The sequence below is a fragment of the Daucus carota genome, chromosome 1 (assembly GCF_001625215.2).
Source record: "Daucus carota subsp. sativus chromosome 1, DH1 v3.0, whole genome shotgun sequence".
NCBI classification, from domain to species: domain Eukaryota; kingdom Viridiplantae; phylum Streptophyta; class Magnoliopsida; order Apiales; family Apiaceae; genus Daucus; species Daucus carota.
The window spans coordinates 51,310,070-51,333,842 of record NC_030381.2 but is presented as its reverse complement, the minus strand read 5'-3'; the positions used below and the strand labels follow the sequence as shown (position 1 = coordinate 51,333,842).

At 33.4% G+C, this 23,773-nt stretch overlaps 3 protein-coding genes and 1 non-coding gene across 6 annotated transcripts; 3 read left to right on the top strand and 1 right to left on the bottom strand.

The window, feature by feature from the left end:
• The first annotated feature begins 1,347 nt into the window (after positions 1 to 1,347).
• TRNAI-AAU (transfer RNA isoleucine (anticodon AAU)) lies at positions 1,348 to 1,421 on the top strand. Its single transcript has one exon. It is a non-coding gene; the product is annotated as a tRNA-Ile (tRNA).
• A 78-nt stretch (positions 1,422 to 1,499) lies between these two features.
• LOC108211435 (glycerol-3-phosphate acyltransferase, chloroplastic) lies at positions 1,500 to 13,151 on the top strand. 3 transcript variants are annotated; one of them, XR_001805052.2, is made up of 14 exons: positions 1,500 to 1,857; positions 3,540 to 3,637; positions 5,024 to 5,110; positions 5,211 to 5,308; positions 8,614 to 8,671; positions 9,670 to 9,771; positions 9,867 to 9,928; positions 10,031 to 10,141; positions 10,968 to 11,046; positions 11,536 to 11,655; positions 11,739 to 11,852; positions 11,961 to 12,139; positions 12,812 to 13,000; positions 13,106 to 13,151. XR_001805052.2 is itself a non-coding variant. In XM_064086005.1 (14 exons), the coding sequence occupies exons 3-13, from the start codon at positions 3,605 to 3,607 to the stop codon at positions 12,093 to 12,095; spliced, it is 999 nt and encodes a 332-aa protein (XP_063942075.1). In that variant the 5' UTR covers positions 1,730 to 1,857; positions 3,293 to 3,374; positions 3,540 to 3,604; the 3' UTR covers positions 12,096 to 12,139; positions 12,812 to 13,151. The 3 variants fall into 3 exon arrangements, 2 of the variants coding, with proteins under 2 accessions (XP_017238530.1, XP_063942075.1); XM_064086005.1 differs by adding an exon at positions 3,293 to 3,374 and having other exon boundaries at positions 1,730 to 1,857; positions 12,812 to 13,151; XM_017383041.2 differs by having other exon boundaries at positions 12,812 to 13,151.
• Positions 13,152 to 17,137: 3,986 nt separating this feature from the next.
• On the top strand, positions 17,138 to 20,035 carry LOC108208321 (uncharacterized). Its single transcript, XM_017378843.2, is given in 6 exon segments — positions 17,138 to 17,613; positions 18,510 to 18,546; positions 18,685 to 18,921; positions 19,101 to 19,148; positions 19,707 to 19,872; positions 19,875 to 20,035. Coding segments are annotated over 6 exon segments (831 nt in total). The 5' UTR covers positions 17,138 to 17,290; the 3' UTR covers positions 19,895 to 20,035.
• A 620-nt stretch (positions 20,036 to 20,655) lies between these two features.
• On the bottom strand, positions 20,656 to 22,901 carry LOC108205062 (probable xyloglucan endotransglucosylase/hydrolase protein 30). Its single transcript, XM_017374834.2, has 4 exons — positions 22,549 to 22,901; positions 22,325 to 22,425; positions 22,026 to 22,234; positions 20,656 to 21,350 (listed from the first exon to the last, which is right to left on the bottom strand). The coding sequence occupies exons 1-4, from the start codon at positions 22,844 to 22,846 to the stop codon at positions 20,783 to 20,785; spliced, it is 1,176 nt and encodes a 391-aa protein (XP_017230323.1). The 5' UTR covers positions 22,847 to 22,901; the 3' UTR covers positions 20,656 to 20,782.
• Between the last annotated feature and the right edge of the window lie 872 nt (positions 22,902 to 23,773).

The window sequence follows — 23,773 nt, the reverse complement described above, 5'->3', positions numbered from 1 at the left end:
GTATCCTCACCGTCTTTGTATGTGTAGAATGAGGGCTTTCTTAGATAAAACTAAAACGGATAATGATGTTGCTGCGAAAAATGGCACTGTCAACGAGCAAGAGAATTCTAGATATAGGGGAGATGATGGAGAAAGATGTAATGGCTTTGTATTTTGAAATAATAAACACTAATGACGTATATAAATGTATGTGTGGAGGACGTATATAGATATATGTATGGAGAGTATCGTACTTCACAGAAATTCAATAAGTAATCAGATGCGTAAATTAAGTGGGCCGGTGCTAATAATTTTGTATTAGAAACAAAATTGATGTTACAAAATCAAATAATTCAAAACTAAATTCGAATTAGTTTAAGTAAATTCATTTTTAACCCAATCCTAATAGAAATAATAACACAACTTTCATAATTAATCAAACACACTGATTAATTAAGTCGATGTCAATAATTTTGTAATAGAAACAAAAATTGATTTATCAAATTACCTTTTGATCATTTTGAGAGATTATACACGCGTTAAAAAGCTCTTGGAGAACTCAATTCAAATATGAGTCGTTATAACCTAGACTAACTTGATTTAATGCTCAGAATTTACTTGACAATGTGAGACTTTTCATCTCCATTCTCCTAGCAAATGCGAAGGACAACAATATTAGAAGAATACTTAGCATCACTCATGTGTTGGAGGTTTATGGATATCAGTAATAATATAAACTTGGCATCATTACCGCATGAGAGTATTTTTACCTCTCAAAAGATGTTTAGCTAAAATTTAATAAATCATATCATGAATAAAAATTATAAATAATATGTGAACTTTTGTTCATTTCAACCATACATTAGTATTGTTTAAAAATATAACTGACCCACTGATATTTAGTATATTTGACCAATCTCTAAAAAGTCATATAATAAGACAAATATTTACAATATTTATTATTAATACTAAAGTACTAATAAATGTTAAAAGAATATTAATTAGTAAACTCTGATTCAATAATACTTTCCTAATTCTTCACAAGATTCGAAACTTGTCAAAGTCAATATGAAGTGTACACGTGTTTAATTATTTATATAAAAATATTAAAAGTTTTGTATCAAAATCAAAATGAAGTATATTTGTGTTTAATTATTTTTAGACAATATTAAAAAATTTATACAAATCATCTACAAATCCACAACTGACAAACAATTCCTAAAGATATAAAACGTATTTTCCAAAATGTCTAACATATGTTAATTTTAACAAATTATAAAAGTGTGTATACTTGTCCCCTCTGCGTGAGACTGTGCTTCATGTCTTGTCCATTAGGCTTTATAATTGGACAATTAATTTTTAGCAACTGGCCTATTAGCTCAGCTGGTTAGAGCGTCGTGCTAATAACGCGAAGGTCGCAGGTTCGAGACCTGCATGGGCCATGTTTTTTAAATTTGCATCCGCTACTCGTTTACTGTTTAATTGTATTTTGCACTCTATTTATCACCACCAAACTTTACCGCCACTCCAAATCTCCATTCATCTACTCACCGATACGTTCTCCACTTCTCCGTATACACCCACACTCGCATATAAGAAACAATTCTCTCTCTCTCTCTATGACAATTCAAATTCACTCTACTTCACCTTCTCCCACACTTTTGTCCCTAAAACTTACTAGGTTTTCATATCTTCCGCCGGCGCCTACTCGCTGCTACTCTCTCCGATCGAGTTTCCGGCGACATTCGTCGCTCGCCGTGGTGCTTTGCTCGTCTCAGGTGCCGAGAGGCGTCGTTGAATCTGGTGCGGATACGCAAGCGTCTCCTTCTACTTCGCTCTCGATGTCTCGCACATTTCTCGATGCGCGTTCCGGTGAAGGTAGACATTTGTCGGTGAAATTCAACACATAGTTACACTCAACGTGTGTGTACACGATTTGATTATTTTTTGAATTTATTATTCCTGCATTTTCTCCTTTCACATATTTTCGTTTGTTAGCCTGTTAGGTAGTGTATAATTCTAGAGACTTTGAAAGTAATCAAAGACTGCATAAGTGCATATTGAAACTTATGAACTATATGTGTGTCTGTTTAATTTGAAGAATTTTGAAATTGTGATTCCTGCATTTAGTTAAGCGTAGAAGAGATAGGTTATCGCTACACCTAATCTATGTGAGTTTGTTTGTGATATACTCCTAACAGTTAGTTGTACTAAATATTTGTGTATGTTTAGTGTTTACGTATATATGGTTTGCTTTGGCGAATTATGAAATTTATGAGTTCCTGCATTATTCCGATTTCCGAGCGATTATATTTTCTTAAGCTGCCAGGCTTGAATCGAACTTGTATACTTATTTTATATGAGTTTGTTTGTTATGTGTATATTTTTAGAAACTTGTGGAATGATTGAATACCTGATTGGAGGGCTAAGTGATTATAAGACGTGGATTATGCTGTTAGCGGATACGGTTGAAACAGTTGTGTTCAAGTATTTGGAGTTATTAATTTGTGTAGATTTACTGTTCATGGATTTGAATTCTGTTTTTGTCTGTATTGTGTAGTTAACAGTTTATGTTTGTTTTGACTGTCTACTGCTTTGGTTATACAGTCTGCTCTTGTTTTACAATCTTTTCTTGTTCTTGTAATCATCAAAAGGTTTGTTGTTATTGGTGTCTCTGGCTGTCAGTTTGATACTTTTATTTTCTTACTTTTGATTGAAATTAAGAATTTCTTGCATAGTGTAGAGAGCAGGATTAGATATTAAAATTTACAAATTAGGATCTATATGGATTTACTAATTTTAGTTGGCTACTTGCGAGGTTGATGCCTGTCTAGATTACGGGTTGTCTATGGAGCCTCATGGCAATTCCATTCTGGAGTTGCAAGAAGTTATGTTTAGGACTGTGACGTGTCAGCACTGTATTTTTGTTGCCGCTTGTGTTTTGGTGGGATTTTTGTATTATATGATTTATAATTGTTTGGACATAAAATCAAACAAAAAACCACGAAAGCAGTGTTAGCTACGGGGGGAGTGGTGTATTTAGATTATCATTCTGTAGTGATTTGTAATCATCCAATTTAAGAACAATGGAAATAATATATCTTATACTATGATGCTTCGCCATGTATTTTTGATTTTTTGTTGCCACTAATGTTTGTTGGACATTTGGATTATATAATTAACATAATTCAGACATGAGATCTCTTTGGAAACACTGCGGCAATAACCTGCTTTACAAACTTATACAGCTTATTTACCCCTTTTGAAGCTGTATAATAAATTAGAAGGCCACTACTAATAAGCAATAATTTAGTTATGTAGCCGCAAAAATGGGCATTTCACTTGAGCAGTGTACAAAAAAGAACAGAGCCGACAAAATTTGGTTACCTTATCAGGTGAGTTGAGAAGTTAGTATTGGATAAGATGTTAAAATGTATTCCTAAGATGCCATCTGGAGCAGATTATACCATTGCTTTAATTTTATAAGTTTAAATTTCTCCTCTCAGATAGTAACTGATTGGGTGTTGTTTCTTCGACGAATGAGTTTTTTTCTTTCACAGAACTACTTTCTGAAATTCGAAGAGAGAAGGATGCTGGAAAGTTGCCTTCTAATGTTGCTCTTGGAATGGCGGAGTTGTACAAGAATTATAACGAGGCGGTAATCTTTCCCCCCCCTCATCAGCTTAGATTTTTCTTAGGTATAATTTATGTAAGATATCATCTCAAAAAATAATGATAAATTATATTCCTTAGTCTTTAGCTTATCTGGTGGAAATTGACACCCGGGCGTGACTTGCACTTTCTAATTTCTTTCATCATGTACAAAAAAACATATGTCCTTTGACTGCATAATATGAATAGCATGTCTGAATTCTGTACAATGAATTCTAGCATGGAAACTTATGAAGTTAATTTCTGACATGTATTAGAGATTTAGAGTAATACAAGATAAGGCTAGAACTTGCTGCAAAAGGAGCGGAACTGAATTTGTATTGTATAATTGTTTTGGGAAAAAAGAATCTTGTTTGCATACAGTTATATCAATAATCTCCTTTTTTAACCCTTTAATTTGTTATCAAAGTGAAGGTTCCTACAAATTTTAGTGTTGAATATGCCTTTATTGCTCCATATCATATTTTCTGTAGTCAAATCTGACATGCTCAATCTGTATTTCTGTCTTCTATTAATTGGTCATTTTTGCAACTTTTGATTGGCCATATCAATGTGAAGACCTAGTGCATGTCTTTTTGGAGCCTCGTAGAGTTTTGGAAGGCCAAATACATCTAGAAGATTTTTTTTTACAAACATCTCAGAATTTTGTTTGTTTTACAATTGTGCCTTATATTGGTTTTTGAGTTTTAACACGATGTCATTGCCAACAAAATGAAGGTCCATCTTATATATAAATTTTGAATGTACACCTCACATATTGCTAGAAACACTCAGCTCATAGCTTAATTTCCACCTAGCTTCATTGCCAGTTCTATTTTGCTTAATACATTTGAAGGTTCTTTCTCGCCTACTTTGTATGGGGCTCCTATTGATGTGAAAAATATAGTAGATATACGTATTGCTTCTAGTCTAGACAATAAGGTTTCAACTATCCTATTTCACCGGCCTTCTGGTACTTTGAGCCGAGACGAAATTGCATCAAGTAGCCAGTTCTGCATTTTATCATGATTTTTATATTTGTTTTACTGGTAGAAATGAAATTCTTTGACTTTAATAAGTTTTTATTGTTTTTAAGAAGAGCCATAGATGTAATTAGAGGCTTTCTGGTCTCATTCTATATACGTTGATTATTTTTGGGTAACAATGCTGATGCATAACCAACTTCTGTGCCTTGAAAGGGAACAAAAAGGCTCAAATTGTTTTTTAAGTTCAAAAGATTTCAGCTAAAGTAAAACTGAAAGAGGAATGTAAGTACTAAAATTATTTGGAGTAGATGGAAACCAGTTGTCTCCTATAAACTATCACCTTTAGTTTAAATTTCGAAGGTTCTATCCAATATATCATTTGGCATCATGACAATTTAACTTTCCAGGTTTTGCAAAGTGGAGATCCCAAGGCAGCTGATATCGTTTTATCTAACATGGCTACAGTTTTGAACCGTATCTTCATGGTTGTGAAGGTATTCACGATAGACCAGTCAAGTTGTCTTGATGTTGTTGATATACATATAGCACTACAGCAGTGCATATCTTTATGTAGAAGTAACCATAAATTTTCAGGACACTTTCGTATTCTCAGCATATCACAAGGCTATTAGAGAACCTTTTGACTACTACATGTTTGCTCAAGACTATATCCGGCCTCTGATTAATTTTAGGTATGTTACAACATGTATTTTTTGCTTCTTTTTTTTTAATTTTTTTTTCTGTATTACTTGTTAGTAAATATTCATATCACATGGTTTGTAGTGGACGCCTGAGGCCTCAAACGGCCAAGTGGCCTCTTTAGCAGTACCCAACATTTTGCTAGTCTCTTTGAGTGCTAAGGTCCTCGTCGCACAAATTGTTTTCATATCAGTTTCTTATAATTAAGACTAAGTATTCGAAATCTTATGTTTGATATGTATTGCTCTTAATTTCCTATATTTATTTAATCATGTCGATATATTCTCTAATATTATCATATAACCGGAACTATTTGTAACCTTCTTTATTTACCTATAATTTCTTATGCAATATGGCATTTTCCATAAAAAAATTAAGTGAACGGAAACGTATTAAATTTTTATTTAAAACATACAGGTAATCAAATTTTGAATAATCCAACTTATAATCAAAGTTTATACTTAAAATGATTTTTATAAATTTCATATTTCATATATTCAAAAATAAATTCCCACCCAAATCAACTGGTTTAAGAGTGATGATGTACAATTGTTGAACTTAAAGATTCACATCTTGGGGATATTAAAAAATATAGCTCGAGATTATGTGTCTTCCTAACAGAAGTAAATCAAAATAATAATTAGGGATGGCAACGAGTTGAATTTCTAATGTTATGTTTGGTTGGGGTGAATGAACATGGAGGGATGGAATGAGATTTGAACTATAATTTAAATGTATAATAATTTCATTCCTTCCACCAGTCCATTCCTATCATCCCTGACTAGAGGTCATACCCTCCATTTTGTGAAGGAATGCTCCATTCCTTATCATACCTATTTTCTACCCAAATCTTATCATACAAAATTTGCACTCACTCATTTTTTTCAAAGTTTTCCCTCCTACACTCTATTATTTTCTTCTATTTATACTCATTCCATTCCATTCACCCCAACCAAACACAACATATGATATCCAAATTCATACCTGAAAATTTTCATCCAAAATCCAATCGGATTATAAATTTGAAATTCAAACCCCATCCATTGGGCTTTGGATCGGGATTGGGTTTACAGAATTCTAATTTTGAGTTTTTATAATTAACAATAGTTTTAAATCTTATCCTATATTCCACAATAAATAAAATTTAAACTATAGTTAAAACTTTAAGCATTACAAACACACAGATATATATATGTATATATATGTATTATAATATGGCAAATGTTCAGTGTAGACCACTCGAATGTTGGACTCGTGTGCCATAATAGTGTTGAACAATGTATTTTGACTTGTATAATATTATTCAAATGTGCATAATAATGAATCCAAAAATTGATGAACAATGAATGTGATTTGCAGAATAATGAATTTTGATCATTAAAATTCTCTGCAAAAGGGATTGTAGGTTTAACCGATTGATTACATTTTCTCTTAGATATTTAGTTTTTACAGTATTTTTTATACTGTAAATGGGTAGGATAAAAAATGTATTTTGTAATTTTGTTCCTAAGATATGTGTTAATGATAGTATTTTTACTTTAAAAAAAAAAAAACTAATTTGAAATTATATTTTTTCATTTTTCTTATTTCTCTAATCTTAAAGAAAAGAATACTTGATCTGTCCCTCCAGGTTGCTTACGTGTAGGAAAGTGGGTTTGACATGCATTTTAAGGCTCCTTAAAATATAGTTTCATAAATTATTTAATTTTTTTTCTTTCGAATAGAAATTTGTTGTTTAAATTTGGGCCTCGTTTGCAATGGCAGTAACCTGAAAATCAACTGTGTTGCAACAACTTCGAACGTATTTTTGATAATAAGTTTGAAAACATGGGTATTTTTGCAAATTTCCCTTTAAATTTTTATTTAACAAAAAGAATTTTTTTAAAAATAAGTTATGAAACTACGTGTTATATATACCATAAAATGCATGCCAAACAGTGGCAAAAAATTGTAGAGAAATGAATGGACAAAAAGATTATTATTTATCTTGTATCAGTTACATGATGGCTTTTTGATTATCTTTGAGTAGAACACTTTAGAATTTAGAGTTGTCTTCTTAAGGTACTTAAAATATGGTGAATTTTTGGTTATGCAACTAAGGAATTGGCTCAATTTGTATGTTTTATTCCTAGGGTACTAAGTTTAAGTTGATGGTTGACTATAGCGGGGAGCCAGAAAATTAAATTGATGGTGGCTAAATTAAAGTTAAAATACGGAAACATATATTAATTTATTACAATTTAATTTGTTAACATGAAATCCACTATTTGAGGTCTTCATATACATTTTGTTTGTCAAGATGGTCTTCATAAACATTTAAATTGGTAAAAATCTCATTATCATTATTAATATCTAAAATTATAATTTACTTTACTTATATCATCCAAAATTGTAAATTCATTAATATCTTGTACTACCATCCAACTTATAGAATTTACTCTTTAAAATTTTAATGTGATCCTTATATTATTATATGAATTTTAATAGTTTAAACATGATAGATAATAATAAAATAATAAACAAATATTGCATTATTTCTAATAAGGTGATTAATAGGAAAAGTAACAACAACAGATAAATTGCAATTTACTAATAGTTATTATTTAAAATTTAGCTGAAAATTGGAAATTTTATTTGGATTAATTATTTAAAATAGTTAATACAATTATATCTAATTCTGAGTTGTTAATGTGACATTGAATAAACTATAACTATAATAACTTGGATTACTATGACATTTATGTAATCTAATGAAATTAAAGTACCATTATAGCGAGACTACCACACATTATAAGATTATAGCTTTTTCGAATTAGGAGACTAATTAAATTATGAATTATATTCTGAATTAACAGGTGATATAGGCATGTATAAAAATAGAGAAGATAAATTTAATTTAAAAGATATTTAAACATTTATAATTGACTAGTTTATTAATTGAAGTGAGGGTTAAAAAGATTTTAAGCTAAATATTATCCTTCTTTTCTTATTTTAGCGGGGGCTAAATAGATCTACTACTGAATATTATAATATTTTCTTAACCTAGTGGTGGGGGCTATAGTCCCCACTAGTGTGATGTAGCTCCGCCATTGGTCAACCAATGACATTGGATTCATCCTATTGCAAACAGTCTTTTTAGTCTTTTTAATATTATCATCCCTTTTATATTTTGTTAAGAATGCTAATTTACATAAAGCAGTCTGTTTCTGTACCTTTAGCATCACATATTTGCAGAGAAATTTCGCTTCTAGTTTTTACCTTTTGATGTCCTTAACATTGGTCATATCTGTTCATTTAGGGATTCGTATGTCGGAAATATCTCTGTTTTTAATGAAATGGAAGAAAAACTTCGGCAGGTAAATAAACTACACATAGTTTTTTTCTTTATCTTTTCTCCCCAGTGTAGTTCTCGATTCGGATGGACTATAATTGTTGCTTACTGTTCTTGATTGCTAATCACGGGCATTGCAACATTTTTGTTTTTGTATTATAAATATGGTATACATTAGGTTTCTCTCTGTCTATCTACACAAACACATATCTTATCAAGGTTGCCAAGGGTCCGAAATTGTGGAATGTTAAGTTGGTTTGTGTGTGTGTGTGTGTGGGTGGGGGGGGGGGGCGCTATTCCTCAATTGCGGGCACTCAAGAGACAATTTGGTTTTGTTGTACGAGTGTTTAAAAGTTTATTCTGGCTGCAGCACAGTCCTCTGCGAAATAGGTATATAATGAGAAGTATCTTACTGCCTGTTGCTTTAGTGTTCATCTATACAGTAAGGAATAGAACAGAAAAACTATAACTCACTCGCCTTTACTATCGTCACTATTTTTCTAATCCCAACATTAAAAGGAGTGGACATCATGCAACTTTGTGTAATTTTGATGTGGTTTAGTTGTTTACGTACATATTTCCCCTTCCACTTTTCAATATATTGTTACTTTCTATTTATGCTAAAATGCTAAAAGAAAAACATTAGCCTTTTTGTTTGTTTAAGCCATACAAGAATGAGAGGAAGTAACTGAGTCTCCCTTAAGAGCGGGCCTTCTACCTACAGATCAACCAGAAGGTCAAGTAGATCAAGGAACAATTGAACAGTAATACCATGCTGATACTGATGATCCTTCTTTACTCAGAGAGTTACTTTTTTTTTTTTGTGCTTTATTATTTGCTTCACTGGTGCTTCTAGTTGAGTAGTTGAAAATTTTGACAGTTGATTTTAATTTGTGCTTCATTCAGTTACTTCGATTAGAATTTTGTTACTCTAAATTTCTCCTTGTTCTTGATGTCTCTAGTTCTTGTTTGCATTTGCTAGGATTTAATAATTAATCAGTACTTCTATACCATAAAATCCAGGGTGACAACGTAATCTTAATTTCCAACCATCAAACTGAAGCAGATCCAGCTGTAATTGCATTGCTTCTCGAATCAACAAATCCTTATATTGGGGAGGGCGTGGTAATAAAATTGTTGTTTGCTTAAGTTACAGTACCATAAGTTCTCGTGCACATGAAATTTGTTTGTGTAACTGGTATTTAGATACTTTAATGCAGACTTATATAGCAGGAGATAGAGTTGTGACGGATCCACTTTGCAAACCCTTTAGCATGGGCAGGTTATTATTACAATTTTTGTCCTACAGCCTGAAGTGGTCCTTTTTTTCATATATCTTTTTCTTAGTAATTAATATATGCTTGTTCTACGTCATGTTATATAGGAATCTCTTGTGTGTGTATTCGAAGAAGCACATGAATGATGATCCAGAGCTTGTAGATATGAAAAGGAGAGCAAATACAAGGAGTTTAAAGGAGATGGCTAAGTTACTGAGGTGAACATACAATGCATAGTAATGTGTTATATTTATCTTGGATCATGTGGCACACTTATTTAGAGGAAGAACCTAGTTTTCCTTTATTGATATATACAGCTTGACACCACGTAGTGGACGATGGAAATTGAACTGTCCACCAGATTTTTTGAAAATTATTTCTGCCAGTTAGTAGTACTTTGTACTTTGTAGCCATTTGCAGCAAGGATTACATGGTGGGCTTACTGCATAATGCCATTACGTGCCTTTCTTTACTGTTCGGTTTTCCTGATTATGTCCTGTAATACTTTAGATACCATTTTTACATTATTTTTGTTGTTAATAGCTATGATATATTAACTACAGAACTTCATCTGCTTATTGTGGAGTGGGAAGATGCACTGCTCTATTTTTTAGTCAAACGATTACTCTGTTTGCAGGTTTATATCGAAAATTTGTTGCACTGGCAATGCAAATTGTTATTTGTACTAATAATATCTGAGAACTCAGTTAATTTTTCAGCAATATACCTCAATAATTATGTCTCTTTAGAAAGAGCAATATATGCCATTGTAATCTAGTTTTTGGACAGTACTTTCTGGCAAGAGAAGTAATATTAAAGTTTTGATTACTTTTTTATTTTACTTCTAAACTGTAGGACTTACATACTTACAAAGGAACTCTGCAGTTTGATAAATAAGAAGTGGTCTAGATTTACTTGCTAAATTTATGATCCTTGAACGTACTAAATAGTCTCTAATTGTTTGATCAAGGCATGGCATATTCGATGCTAAGGTTCACTCTATAGACATGTTCTCTGTTCTCACCATGGTAGTTTGACTCACAGGAGTGAATCGGAAATCATATGGATCGCGCCAAGTGGTGGACGTGACCGTCCTGATCCAGTCACGAATGAATGGTTACCAGTAAGCTATCTCGTTCAATACATGATTAATTCCAACGTCTTTTGCATGATAAATTCCTCAACAATTTCTATATATGGCCAAGTGGCATGCGTTAACTATTTTTAACATGGCATGCCAAAAAGCAACACATATTGGGCAAATCAACTTGTCTAGTTTGGTAATATGACCCCAAAAATTGAGCTATATAAAAAGATAGAGAAACATGACTAGATGTGGCAGGATTATATACTATATAGTTATATTCACCAGCAATATGGTGCTTGATTTACAACCAACAAGCTGAGACAATGTTTTCAGCACTTGCTTATTCTAATAAATATTTGTGATCGACTTTAGCATGTGAATTTTTATAATGACGTGGGCTTTTCCATTCCCTTGTGTTAATTCATAAATTAGTTTTGGGATTTTTTGATTGGAATACAATCCAGGTTATGTAACTCCTGTTGTAATTCATTTTATGGTGGATTTATACTAATACAAGAGGTTCAGGCACCCTTTGATGCTTCTGCAGTGGACAACATGAGAAGGCTTATGGAACATGCTGGTCATCCTGCACACATATATCCAGTAGCTCTACTGTGCCATAATATTATGCCTCCTCCAGTAAAGGTTCGATTTTCTGTCTGGTTTGTCTTTGCATGTGCATCATGACTTCAGTTGCCTGTTATACTAAGAAGCATCAATTTAAATAGGTTGAGAAAGAAATTGGAGAGAGACGAATGATTGCTTTTCATGGAACCGGATTATCAATTGCACCCCCGATAAATTATGATAAAATTTGTGATGACTGTGCGAACCCTGAAGAGGTTGGTTACTTATAGCTTGCCATACTGAAAGTTTTACTAAAATTATTCATTATTGAACTATCTATTATATTCGTAGTCTTGTGTCTGCTAATTTTCTAATTTTTGCAGGCTAAAGTGGCATATTCACAGGCTCTGTATGACTCTGTCAATCAGCAATACAATGTTCTGAGATCTGCTATACATGGGAAACACGGTCTTGAGGCATCAACTGCTGCTATCTCACTGTCACAACCATGGCAATAGTCTATATTGCAAGCAACTATTCTTTACTCATGTGTTATAATCAGGTCCTTTCTTTCTCTTAGTTCCTTGCCATCGCTCTGTGTGTGTTTGACTTCTACTTGTAAATATAGTGGTTGTTGACATGGTAGAATAAGTATCTCTTTATATAAGGTGGTTTATTCTAATACGTACAACTTGGATGAAGAAAGAAACTTCACGAGAAAATGCCTGCATTTTTTTGATAGTTATTAGCGCCAACGATCACTGTAATTTTTCAGAATTCTTTTGCATAATTGCTTATTAATAGAATACTACCACTTTCACTGTAGTATCTCCTATGTGTAACGTTGGTTTTTGCATCTCCCTCTCTCTCTATATATATGTAAGACCTGCCTTGTATATGTATGAAACACTTGTCTTTGTGTATTTTTTGTTGCTAAATTAACACTTGTCTTTGTGCTATTTGCATATTAATAAAAATTTGACCAAAAGTTAGTGTCTGAGCTCAACTATGAAAAACTGTACATATGAAAACATACATGCCTTGGCAGCTTGGTAAATATCATCTTCCATGTCCCATCCACGTATATGGCATGACGAAAATAGCCTTTTTGGAGCTCTCTTTGTTCATATGCAATATAACTGTGACACTTGTTTTTTAATACTAATCTGGAAGTAAACTCAAAATTAAAACGTACATCAACTGGTTTACATACTAAATTACTGATTACTTGCAGGTTATAAAATCTTGACATAATTGTATAGCTCTTCATCCCAGAGATATAATGATTTCATTGTCTAGTGCTGGGTAGAACCTCCAGTCAAGTTATTGGAAGACCCGACTCATTAGAAACCAAGTTGCATGAAGAGATGTTACTAGATAATCCATGTACAGTTTTGTCTCAATTCCTTGGTCAATTCCATTGGTAAGTAATATACATCTTATATTTCAAGAACAAGGTATCAGTGTAATAGAATTTACGCTAGACTAGTTTCCTAATGTACAGTTGATAGATTTTTTTTTATTAAAGTAACCAGGAGAAGATGTGCAGAAATCTGACTTCATTCTGTGTTCAACCACTGTTCAAAAAATTTCTGCTTAGAGGGATTCATCTTCAGTTCTAATGCCACCAGAAGGATCCATGCCCAATTTAATGTTAGAATTTCGATTAGAAGAACTCGTTGAAGGTGTGACTAGGAGTAGAATTGAGTCACAGTCGCCTAGTTTTGCTTGATGCTATAGTACAACACGGCTCAAGTCGCTTCATCGAGAGGTCCAACAATTCATTCACATGTATTATAGTTTATTAATCAAAACATACAGTCTAACACGAAACTGCTATAAATTATAAAATTTAAGTGGTCGTCTCCCCAACCCATATTCTTCAACTTCAAAGTGCTGCACAGTAGTACGAACACCATGAACTAAAAAAATGTCTAGTAGCAAATAGCAACTAGCAAGTTAGTCTAGATACAAATAGTTGGCACACCGTTTCATGCACGTGAGTACGTGACAAGTGGAAAGACACATCCCAAACAGTACAACGAATCTACTCAACACACTTTAAGAATTTAGAAGAGAAAAAGCATTGAAAAACAAAACAGTAGCAATATTATTAAAGTGTTTGCATGTGTAGGCGTATAATAATCTGCTTCTAGTTTGCTTCTGTCCCTTCTTTTTTATGATTGTTTCTTGTGTGATGGGAAGGTTACCATCCCTTTCTTCATCTGCTTGTTTCCAATTATTTTTATGCACCTCCCCGATAAAGAAAAGATGACACTCTTTGTATTTTGTTTTTGTTCTTACTTCTGGAATATTTCTAAATTAAATTTTATTAAAAAATCTATTCCTTTTTGTGGAGTATGGTCTTTATTCTTCGAAGTGAGTAATATATATATGTACGATTATAATCACCATTTTGTGTTACATTATGTTATAAATATTTATTTCAGAAAAATGTGGGCAACAAGAGAGATGTGCATATGAACACTTTGATTTAGTCACAGCTGATACTCTTTTGCATTTTATATGCAAGTAGATCGAGCAAAAAGTCTAGTTGTAAACGACATGAGTATCTACAAGTATATATGCACCCCGGTCAGTGGACTCTAGAGCTTATAATAATGCTACTATTTGCCAAGATACATGTTTTGTTTTATTTATACCCATCACAATATTCTTGATCAATTTTGCATCTGCGTACACGAGCCTGAAGAATCATTTCACATCTTAATGTGTTTCGCTCTAATATACAATCTGACATCTTAACAAATAATGTGAAATTCCATAGTTTATTATAAAAATGAAAATGAAATAAATCTTATATCCACCACTTTAAAGTTAGCTTTCATGATGCAGTATATTATGTTAGTTGTGAGTAGTGACTATCACAATTTAAATGCATCATGATGAAATATCGTCTTTCACACTGTTCATATATTTCACAGTTTGGACATTACTATAGAATTTAATGCTAGGCGTATAAACTTTACATTTTTTACTACCCTAGTTGCGACTAACGACTATTATCGACGAAACATAAATTATATACACTTGAAAAAGCATGGAGCCGAAGTTGATTTGGATAATAGTACTATTATTGTGACAATCATTTGTGGGTCTAGCAAGTCTTTCTTGACCAGTAACGTTAACAAAATTGAAGAGCTATGTGTAAAGCCAAAAAAGTAGCTGGGTTAACTTGAGCTGTAATTTAGCTGAAGAACGCAGTCCCTTTTTTGTACACGTGGCACGTAACAACTTTCAGAGTAAAAGCAAGTTCAGTATCATTCGTAAAAATGTATATTATATTATAAACTAATTCCTAAATTTCTTTTGGGATCGTTTGGGTAGACTTAAAAAATGCTTATTGTTTAAAATAAATAAGTGAACTAGAAGTCAGAAGTAAAATATGATTTATAAGTGATTAAACTGTTTGAGAAAGTAGTAAATGTCATGAAATAAAAATTAACATTTTCATTTATTTATAAATATTTTTGATTTTTTATACAAACGGGTCAAGTAAAATATAAACTGATTTTTTATAAAAAAAAAAAAAAACCAGGTAACTTCGTTGCCCAACCCGGGGCTATGTTACAAAAAGTACTAGTTTCTCTCTGTCGCAAATGTCAAGATTGTCCATTCTAATTACTGTGTAGCAGTTAATTAAATATGAGTCAATCTTAGCGTTTGAAGATGTTAAACTACATGACAATCCTCCACAAAAATTAGAAGAAGTTGAATACATTTAACACGAATCTTATCCGAAAATTTATTTCATCTATTCGAGCATTAGTTCAACTCAGTTAAGTGCTCGAACCCGGGCACCGCACGCACCGGTGCATGCATTATGGCTCGAGGGCTAATAAAGGATTTTTTTAGGGACCTACGTGCTCCTCTTGAGTGATAATAATGATTTGTAAAGTTAGACTTAGAGGCCGAGTAGGGTAGTCCACGCACTAGCTGATCTTGGTTGGGGGAGTTGTCCAGAAGCAGCAGAAATACATGACACTCTGCGTTTGGATGCAGGACCAAAGCTGCCCCTCTACGTTAACAACTGGGCTTCTTGATGACGTACAAATTTTTAGAAAACATCTATGTATTTTTAAATTTCGTAGAGATATATTTGTAATTTTGTAAAATTTAAAATAATAAAAAAATATAAAAAAAATTAGGGAGAACACGTGTCCGGTGCTTATTCCTAGATCCGCCCAATGGTGCCGTTTATGCATTTCATATCGAGTTCAAATCTGAGCATACAGCGTCATTCTGGATATATGTTATCAAATATGGCGCATGTTTCCCGGTTTCTGCTTTTATTCAACTCTTTGTTTAACGGCTTCCGGCTTCTGCTTTTATTCAACTCTTTGTTTAAGAGATTTAGTGTAGTTTATGTCATATGTAGTTGTGTACTTGAAAAAAATGAAATAAGAGTAAAAATAAACTAATAATTACAAGTTATTAAAGTATTTGGAAAAAAGTAGAGATTGTAAAGAGAAACTATCATTTTCTATTTCCAATTTCTTTCTCACAACTTCAAAAATATTTTTTACCTTGGATTAAAGAAAATAGAAATAAAAAAATAAGAACAACTTCCGTAGTCCAAACAGGGCTAAATCTATACATTCATCTTGCCACGGATCCGGAAATTCGGAATGGATTAAGTGATCAAGGCAATGGTTTTTAATGTCAACTTGAATAGAAAAGGTGATACGTAAGATAAGAACACACTAAACATGGTGTAGTGTCATGAGGTTTAACTTACCTAATTACCCGATAAAGTGCCAACATTATCATTGTCAACATTTTCTTTGTCTTCCAACTTTAAAAGATTTTGTAATATTCGGAGTCTTGGTTATCAACATTGGATAACAAAGTGTTATACTTTTACCCAACCTTATTTCTCTAGGTAATCAAATAAAGTGAAGAAGGAATCACCACATTTTTGTAACAAAAATAATTGTAGGATTGATTAGGCCAAAAAAGAACATAAATGGAAAATGTTATTATTTATATAATAAATGTTGTTATTTTGATATTTATACTTCTATTTGAAGTAAAAGAATGAATACATGTATATTCTTGTCGAATAACAAATATATTTTAATTTAAATTAAAACAAGAAAGAACAATACTATTTTATGGATTCAGGACCAGAATTTTGGATTTTAACTTTTTATTTCGAACAAATAAAACTCAACTTTAATCGTCTCTTGACATCTCTAAAATCGTTCTTCTCATATTTTATCTAGTTTATTTATTAAATTAGTGTACGTATGTATATTTTTCTTATGCGTAAGTATGCATTAATCTCATTCCTTTACTAAGTTACTCCTTCGCATATTTCCATTTTATTGCATTATTGGAACACAACACAGATTTATAACACCAAAAAGAACACACACAAAATATTCAGGTACACAACTACACATGACATAAACTACACTAAATCTGCCACCTTCAACAGTCTAGTACAACATACATTACACACTCTCCTACAACTTACACACAAAACTTGCTCAAACTCATCTAACTCTGCTCACTTTCAACTCACTTGTACACTACACCTATTTTAATCAACACACTTCCAATTCTAAAAATCCAATCTTTCTCTCTTTTTCCAAGCTTTTCTACAAAAACACAAACACCCACTTCACTAAACACCTCTAAGTACACTCCCATGTGTTTATATTTGTGTATGCATTCATGAGTTAGGCTAATGGGGTGTTGTATTTCTCAGCTAGCTGCAAAGTTTGCATTTTTTCCTCCTTCTCCAGCTACTTATCAGGTCAAGAAACGAGATGATGGCAAGCTTGTAGCTGTCTCAACGACGTCGTCTTTGCCTTTGCCTTATAGTGATGATGGGTCACTTGATGTTTTGTTGCTTGATACTAAGAGGGGTAACAAGATTGTAGCTTTTTACTTGAGGAACCCATATGCAAGACTCACTGTTCTTTACTCTCATGGAAATGCTGCTGATCTTGGTCAACTTTATGATCTGTTTGTTCAACTTAAGGCTAATCTTGGAGTTAATCTTATTGGGTTTGTGAAAAAATTTGATCTTTTTCATACCCTTTTGTTTGTTTTGATTAATTGTGAAATCTTGGTTGAGATAGGGAGAATCTTGCGTGTGCATTTTGATTCTTAATGCGTCTTTCTCATGGGGTTTGGTAAAATGTTACTTTTGTATGCATCTTTTCTGTACAAGTCTTTACTGGGCTTCTGTTCATTTGTTACAGTCTTTGTCACTAATGGGTTTATGTAAATTTATAATGCCTTTTAACTCTAGCATTTCTGTATTTGTAAGAACTTGAAGTGTGTAGATCTATGCTTTTGCACTGTTTATGTAAAGATGGTTTCTCTTTATCCAGGTACTTAATCTGAAAGAGTTTTCATTCTTTTAGAAGTGTAAAGTTGAAGCATAGATTTATAGGATTGTTAGTATCTTGTGTTTATAGCATCTTTGATCAGGCTCTTGTTACTAGTCTTTGTCCACCTTTTTATGTTCTTTGTTTTATGGTGATTTTGTAAGTTTACTGGTCATTGCATACTTACAAAATAGGGCATGCTTATGAGTATTCTACTGTATGCTTTTATTGTGAGCTGTGCTTTGGGACAAATACAAACTAGCTCATTCTATGGTCCATTTTGATTCCAATGTCTTTTCAACTACAGTTGTTCTGGACCTTATCATTGAGAAGCCTCCAGCCCTGGCCCCTGAGTAATTCTTTTAAATGATTTTGTTTAAAGAAATTGGAAAAGAATTTGTATTTTTAAATTTGCTGTTGTAACATTAGCCAAAAATTTTATATAGTTGGTTAAGATCACCTTCACCGTTTAACTATATACTAGCTGAGATTTGATATAATGTAGCACATTCATATGATAGTGAGCTTCCCCTGATTTTTGATTAGTGATAATCTCATATTTATTTGCAGATATGATTATTCTGGGTATGGAGCTTCTTCTGGGAAGGTAGGAAGCCACCCTGTTAAAATGGGAACCCTGTCAAGCTTGTCTTGTGACTCTTGTCAACTTCAGTGTTTTATTAACCATAAATTGTGTTTCTTCAGCAATCTTCTATATGACTTGCATTTTTCCTTTGTTGTTCAGCCAAGCGAGCATAATACGTACGCAGACATAGAAGCAGTGTATGAGTGTCTTGAGACTCAGTATGGAGTTAGTCAGGAAGATATAATTTTATATGGGCAGTCAGTTGGAAGTGGACCGACTCTGCATTTGGCAGCTCGACTTCCAAGATTGAGAGGTGTAGTTCTGCATAGTGCTATACTTTCTGGTCTTCGCGTACTCTGCCATGTAAAGTTCACACTTTGCTTCGACATCTACAGGGTAAGTTCCAATCTTCCTTGCTTGCAGTGGTTTCATACCAGCCAACCAAATAATCTACTTGGTGTTTTATGTTGTTGCTAGGATTGGGTACATATAGCTCCTATAATCTTTCATATCTCTCCATGTATTCTGAGTATCTTGGCTGCAATATTATATTATCCAAAGCTCTGGTTTTGCAGAATATAAACAAAATCCGAAAAGTGAAGTCCCCCGTGCTAGTGATACATGTAAGTAATCCTCAATTTTATATTTTATAGCTTAATCTAAGTTACTTGGTCTGCCATCTAAATCTTCAATAATCTCCTTTTCCTGTAGTTCTTAGTTTATTGTGTTTAATTTAAATTAATGAAAAAAGACATGTAGAATTCAATTCTGCAATTATTTGTTAAAATCCATCAACTGAATTTTTTACCTTATGATGATGATCCACAAGTGAGGGTTTTGTTTCAGACATGTAAAATAGCATTGTCAGCTCGATGTGAGAACTTCAAAATGGGATACCATGCACCATCTTTGTCCTCAGTCCAGTAAAGACTGAACTCTGTAGATTGCACAATTATTTTAGCTTAATTGAAAGTCAAATTATCTCTTCCCTTATTTTTCGACCTTCTAAAGGAAATATAAGTAGTTAGATCTAATCAAGTCATACTCAGGGATGGATCTGGTTAATTGAATGCAAATGTCAAATTCTAAATTAATATTGTTGAAGACATTATTTTGTTATAAAATCTATTGTCCGATTTATTATGATTAATGACTGTGCTCTTCTTTCCACCCTTTTGCAGGGTACTGAAGATGATGTAGTAAGTTGGTTGCACGGTGATGGACTATGGAAAATGTCTAGGGACCCTTACGAGCCCTTGTGGATTAAAGGTGGTGGTCACTGCAACTTGGAGCTCTACCCAGATTACATTCGCCATCTGTGCAGGTTTGTCCAAGACATGGAAAACATGAATACTCAGATCCGCCTTAAAAAGATCCGGCAGACCCTCCGTCTACCAAAAGGACCAAAGGCTACTACTGCCAAATCTAGCTTAAAATGCTGCTGTGGAATCGAATTACGGTGGCCCAATTGTCTTAGATGTTCCGCACCTAGCTGTCTTCCTTGTTCAAAGCCTAGCTGTTCTCATTGTTCCAAATCCAAGTGCTTAGAATGTCCAACACCTAGCTGCTGTTTCAAAAGTGCCAGTTGTAGCTGCTTCAAATGTTTGAGTTGTAGCTGCTTCAGTTGTTTGAGTTGTAGCTGCTTCAAATGCTTCTCTGGATCTCAAAGCCAAGGATGTCAACCACGATGTCCAAGTTGTTTAAAACCTGGCGTGACAAAGTGTTCGTGTGGTGTAAGATGCTCATGCTGGTGCATAAGTTTGCCATGCTGCTGATTAATTCAAGGTGGGTGTACATATTGGTATAAACAAGCAGGAAGAGTATAACTAATCGATTTGTATAGACATTTCTCCTAACAATTGTCTGAAGTGTGCCTTAGAGGAGGAACTTAGCGAATTACACAATTTGATTTGAAGTTTTCACTAATGGCGCTTTTAAAACCAGATCCTTGCATCTTCATGTCAAAAGCCATTATCACATATTTACCATCTTTTGTTAGTCATTGTTAATAAAATTGTCAGCAGGTAGTTTTGTGGTTGTATTGTCAATTCTTGATTCGAGTTTCAGTTATATATGTATCATATTCATATAGATGCTGTCATATACTTAAATCTATAGATCATGCCATTTGCAGTCATAGTGTTTTCTCAAAGTAATGGTCAATTTGATGATGTTATGTTATAACTCTGTCATAGGTCTGATCTCAAAATGATAAATCTGTACCAAATATAACTCCATATCTGATATATGTCTGATATTACACAGCAGCAACCTCCTCATTACCTGACCTCAACCTCACAACCGCGCTACCACCACCGCTCTTCCTCACCCCGCCACGACTCCTACGTTGTTTCCGTTGACTACCACCAAACTTAATCCTCATTGCGTGCCGAAGCCTACCAGTCTCCTTAAACAACACTTGCTCTGAAGGTACAATCACGCACTCTGGCAGAGGCACCTTGTACCTCCAGGTATCATAACAGTGAGAATAATACATATACTTCTCCCGGAACCACCTCATGGCCTTGCGCTGTCGTGGCCTGACCGTGAAGTAGTCTGCCACGGCTATTTTCAAAGCGGTTTCAGAGCAATTGGTGGCGGAAGGTTCTTGAATCGGATCAACTGCACAACCATCAGTGACAAAGTCTTTGAACTCAGCTGCAAAGGGCTCATGTCTGTAGTCTACTTTGTACTTGCCACCACTTGTAGCCCATGTAGAAGCATCCCATATGGTAGCATACATTGCCATTGGCTTCGCCGGAAAATCACCACCCATTTCATCGTTACGGATTACTTCTCTAATGGGAACTTCATCTACATAAAATCTGTATTGCAATATTTAGTATTAATTCTCAACCAAAAATATGACATCAATTTGATCTGGCAAAAGTTTATTATTATTTCTAATTTTCTAATAGAAGTACTTATATATATTTAAGTATAGTATTGTATACGTGATAGAAACAAATCATACTAAAAAACATGGCTTCACTGTAGGGACAATTAAACGGAGGAGCAAACGGCTGAATTAAAATTATGAATTGTGACATACATAATTTAATGTGATAAATTAAGAGTTTAAAATGGTTTTTTGAGTAATTTTGACTTAATTTATAAGTTATTGAAATATAATAAAAACAACAAAAGTGATTTATGGGTAAGGGCAACTTTTATCAAATTTTTTCTTTAAATTATGTTTTTCCGTCTCTCAAACTAACTTCTGGTTTAGGTAGTTTATACTTTTTTTTTTTTGACAGAAGCTTTTGACTTATTTTTAATTTTAAATCTTTTCTGACATGAACATATATTTTTTAATTTAAAATAATAAATAATTTTAAACCCCACTTAAAGCCGGAAACAAACACGATCTAAATATGATAAATATGACCACGGGAGCTACAAATCCTACGACAAAACACGCAAATCAGGTTACATAAAAAAAATAGTAGTCATATTTTTTTGAAATATTGCTAAATTCGAGAAAGAGAAAAGGAACTTACATGACTTTGATAGGGGTCCAAAGAATGCTGTAACGATGAAACTCCTTACTAGGATCGAACCAAAGTCTGTATCTCTCTTCTCTTCCGCGTTTAGTGCTTCCATTTCCATACACATTGGTCTGAAATCTCCATGGTTTCCCTCTTATGTTTCCTAAAAACTCTATGTCCAGCTCATCATGATTTTTCTCGAATGTGTCCACATTTGATGCCTACCATATTTATTCATCATCAATAATGTAACAAAAATTCACGAGACGGAATCAGGATTTCAAAATAGTTGAGATAGTCGGGGTACTTACATAAAAAGCCACAACAACACCGGCTGTGTTCCCGGACGGTAACTTGATGTTTGCACTGAAGAAGGCATATCTGTAATAATCATACGAAATTATGCCTGAGCCTGACAAACAATAATTAACCTCATATCATATAATAAGAAATTATGCATGTACACTTAATATTTACAAGAAATTCATATCATTGATATATAATTAATAAAATTTTGGTGAACAAATTTACGTACCCGAATGGTGATTGAGGAGGAGACGAACGCTATCATCATAAGGAGATGGATCGATGTTAAAATCACTAAAGAGAGTAGAATAAGCTTGGCTAAACGGAGTTACAGTGAGATTGAAACCTGAAACTGATGTTGTTTTGATGGAGGAGATCAAGAAGAAGATGAATAAGAAGAGATGAAAATTTGGTTTTGAGAAAGAAGGGGAGGAGGGAATTATTATTTTTCGACCATGATAATCATCCATACTATTTTCTCGTCGCCCTGTTTTTATTATAGTTTCATTGGTTTTCTCTCTCCCCATTCTCTCGCCCTCTCTCCCGGTCTCTCTGTCTCTCTCTCCGGTCTCTCTGTGTTTCTCTCTTTGCATGGTTTATATATCAACCTACATTGTAGGGGGGTTTTGTGGAGTCTCACTGGCTGTTGTTTTTCCTGAATAAAGTGCCCCCTGATGTCTCCTTTGTGTTACGAACCAAGCGGTTTCAACGTGATTTACTTGTATCAATCATTATACAGACATTTAGCACGATTCTAATCACGATAGAATGCATATACAAGTGAATTATGAACATTTACTTTAGGATAAGACTTGACTAAGCGGGTATACGAGAAAAGCATTTTTGTAAGCAATGATCAAAATACCAAATCAAAAATAGCCCAAAATATCACTTATTAGCGCGAGATAATCTCGCATTTTGATTTTTGAAAAAAAAGCTATATCATGTTACTTTAGTTCTGAAAATCACTATAAAACGCTAAACAATTTGACTTGCATTTTAGGGTTGGAACGCAACATGAAATAGCGATATGATTGTTGTAAAACGCTAGACGATCTAGCATTTTAAAGTGAAAGAGGGAAAACGCTGCAATATCTGACATTTTAGATTGCAAAGTGATAAATTGGAGTCATCTTCTAAGCGATAAGTTGAAGTCATCTTCTCCGACAATAATATTTGAGACCTTTTCCTGAAAAAATGACAGTGAGACCAACATCCCGGCTAGAGCCGAGCCCAGATGAATATGTATTAAGTTTTTGCAACGGAATGGAGCATTATAATTCCAACTGCCTATATAGTGATGTATTTATGATGGCCTGAAGTAAGCATCGGAGAATATTTTAGCAGGGCAGTGAGTATGCCTGTAGTGGTACAAATGGTAAACTCCATTTTCAGTTGTCATGACATCGACCACAATGATGGGATATGTACTCAAAACAAAGCCAGATGACTTT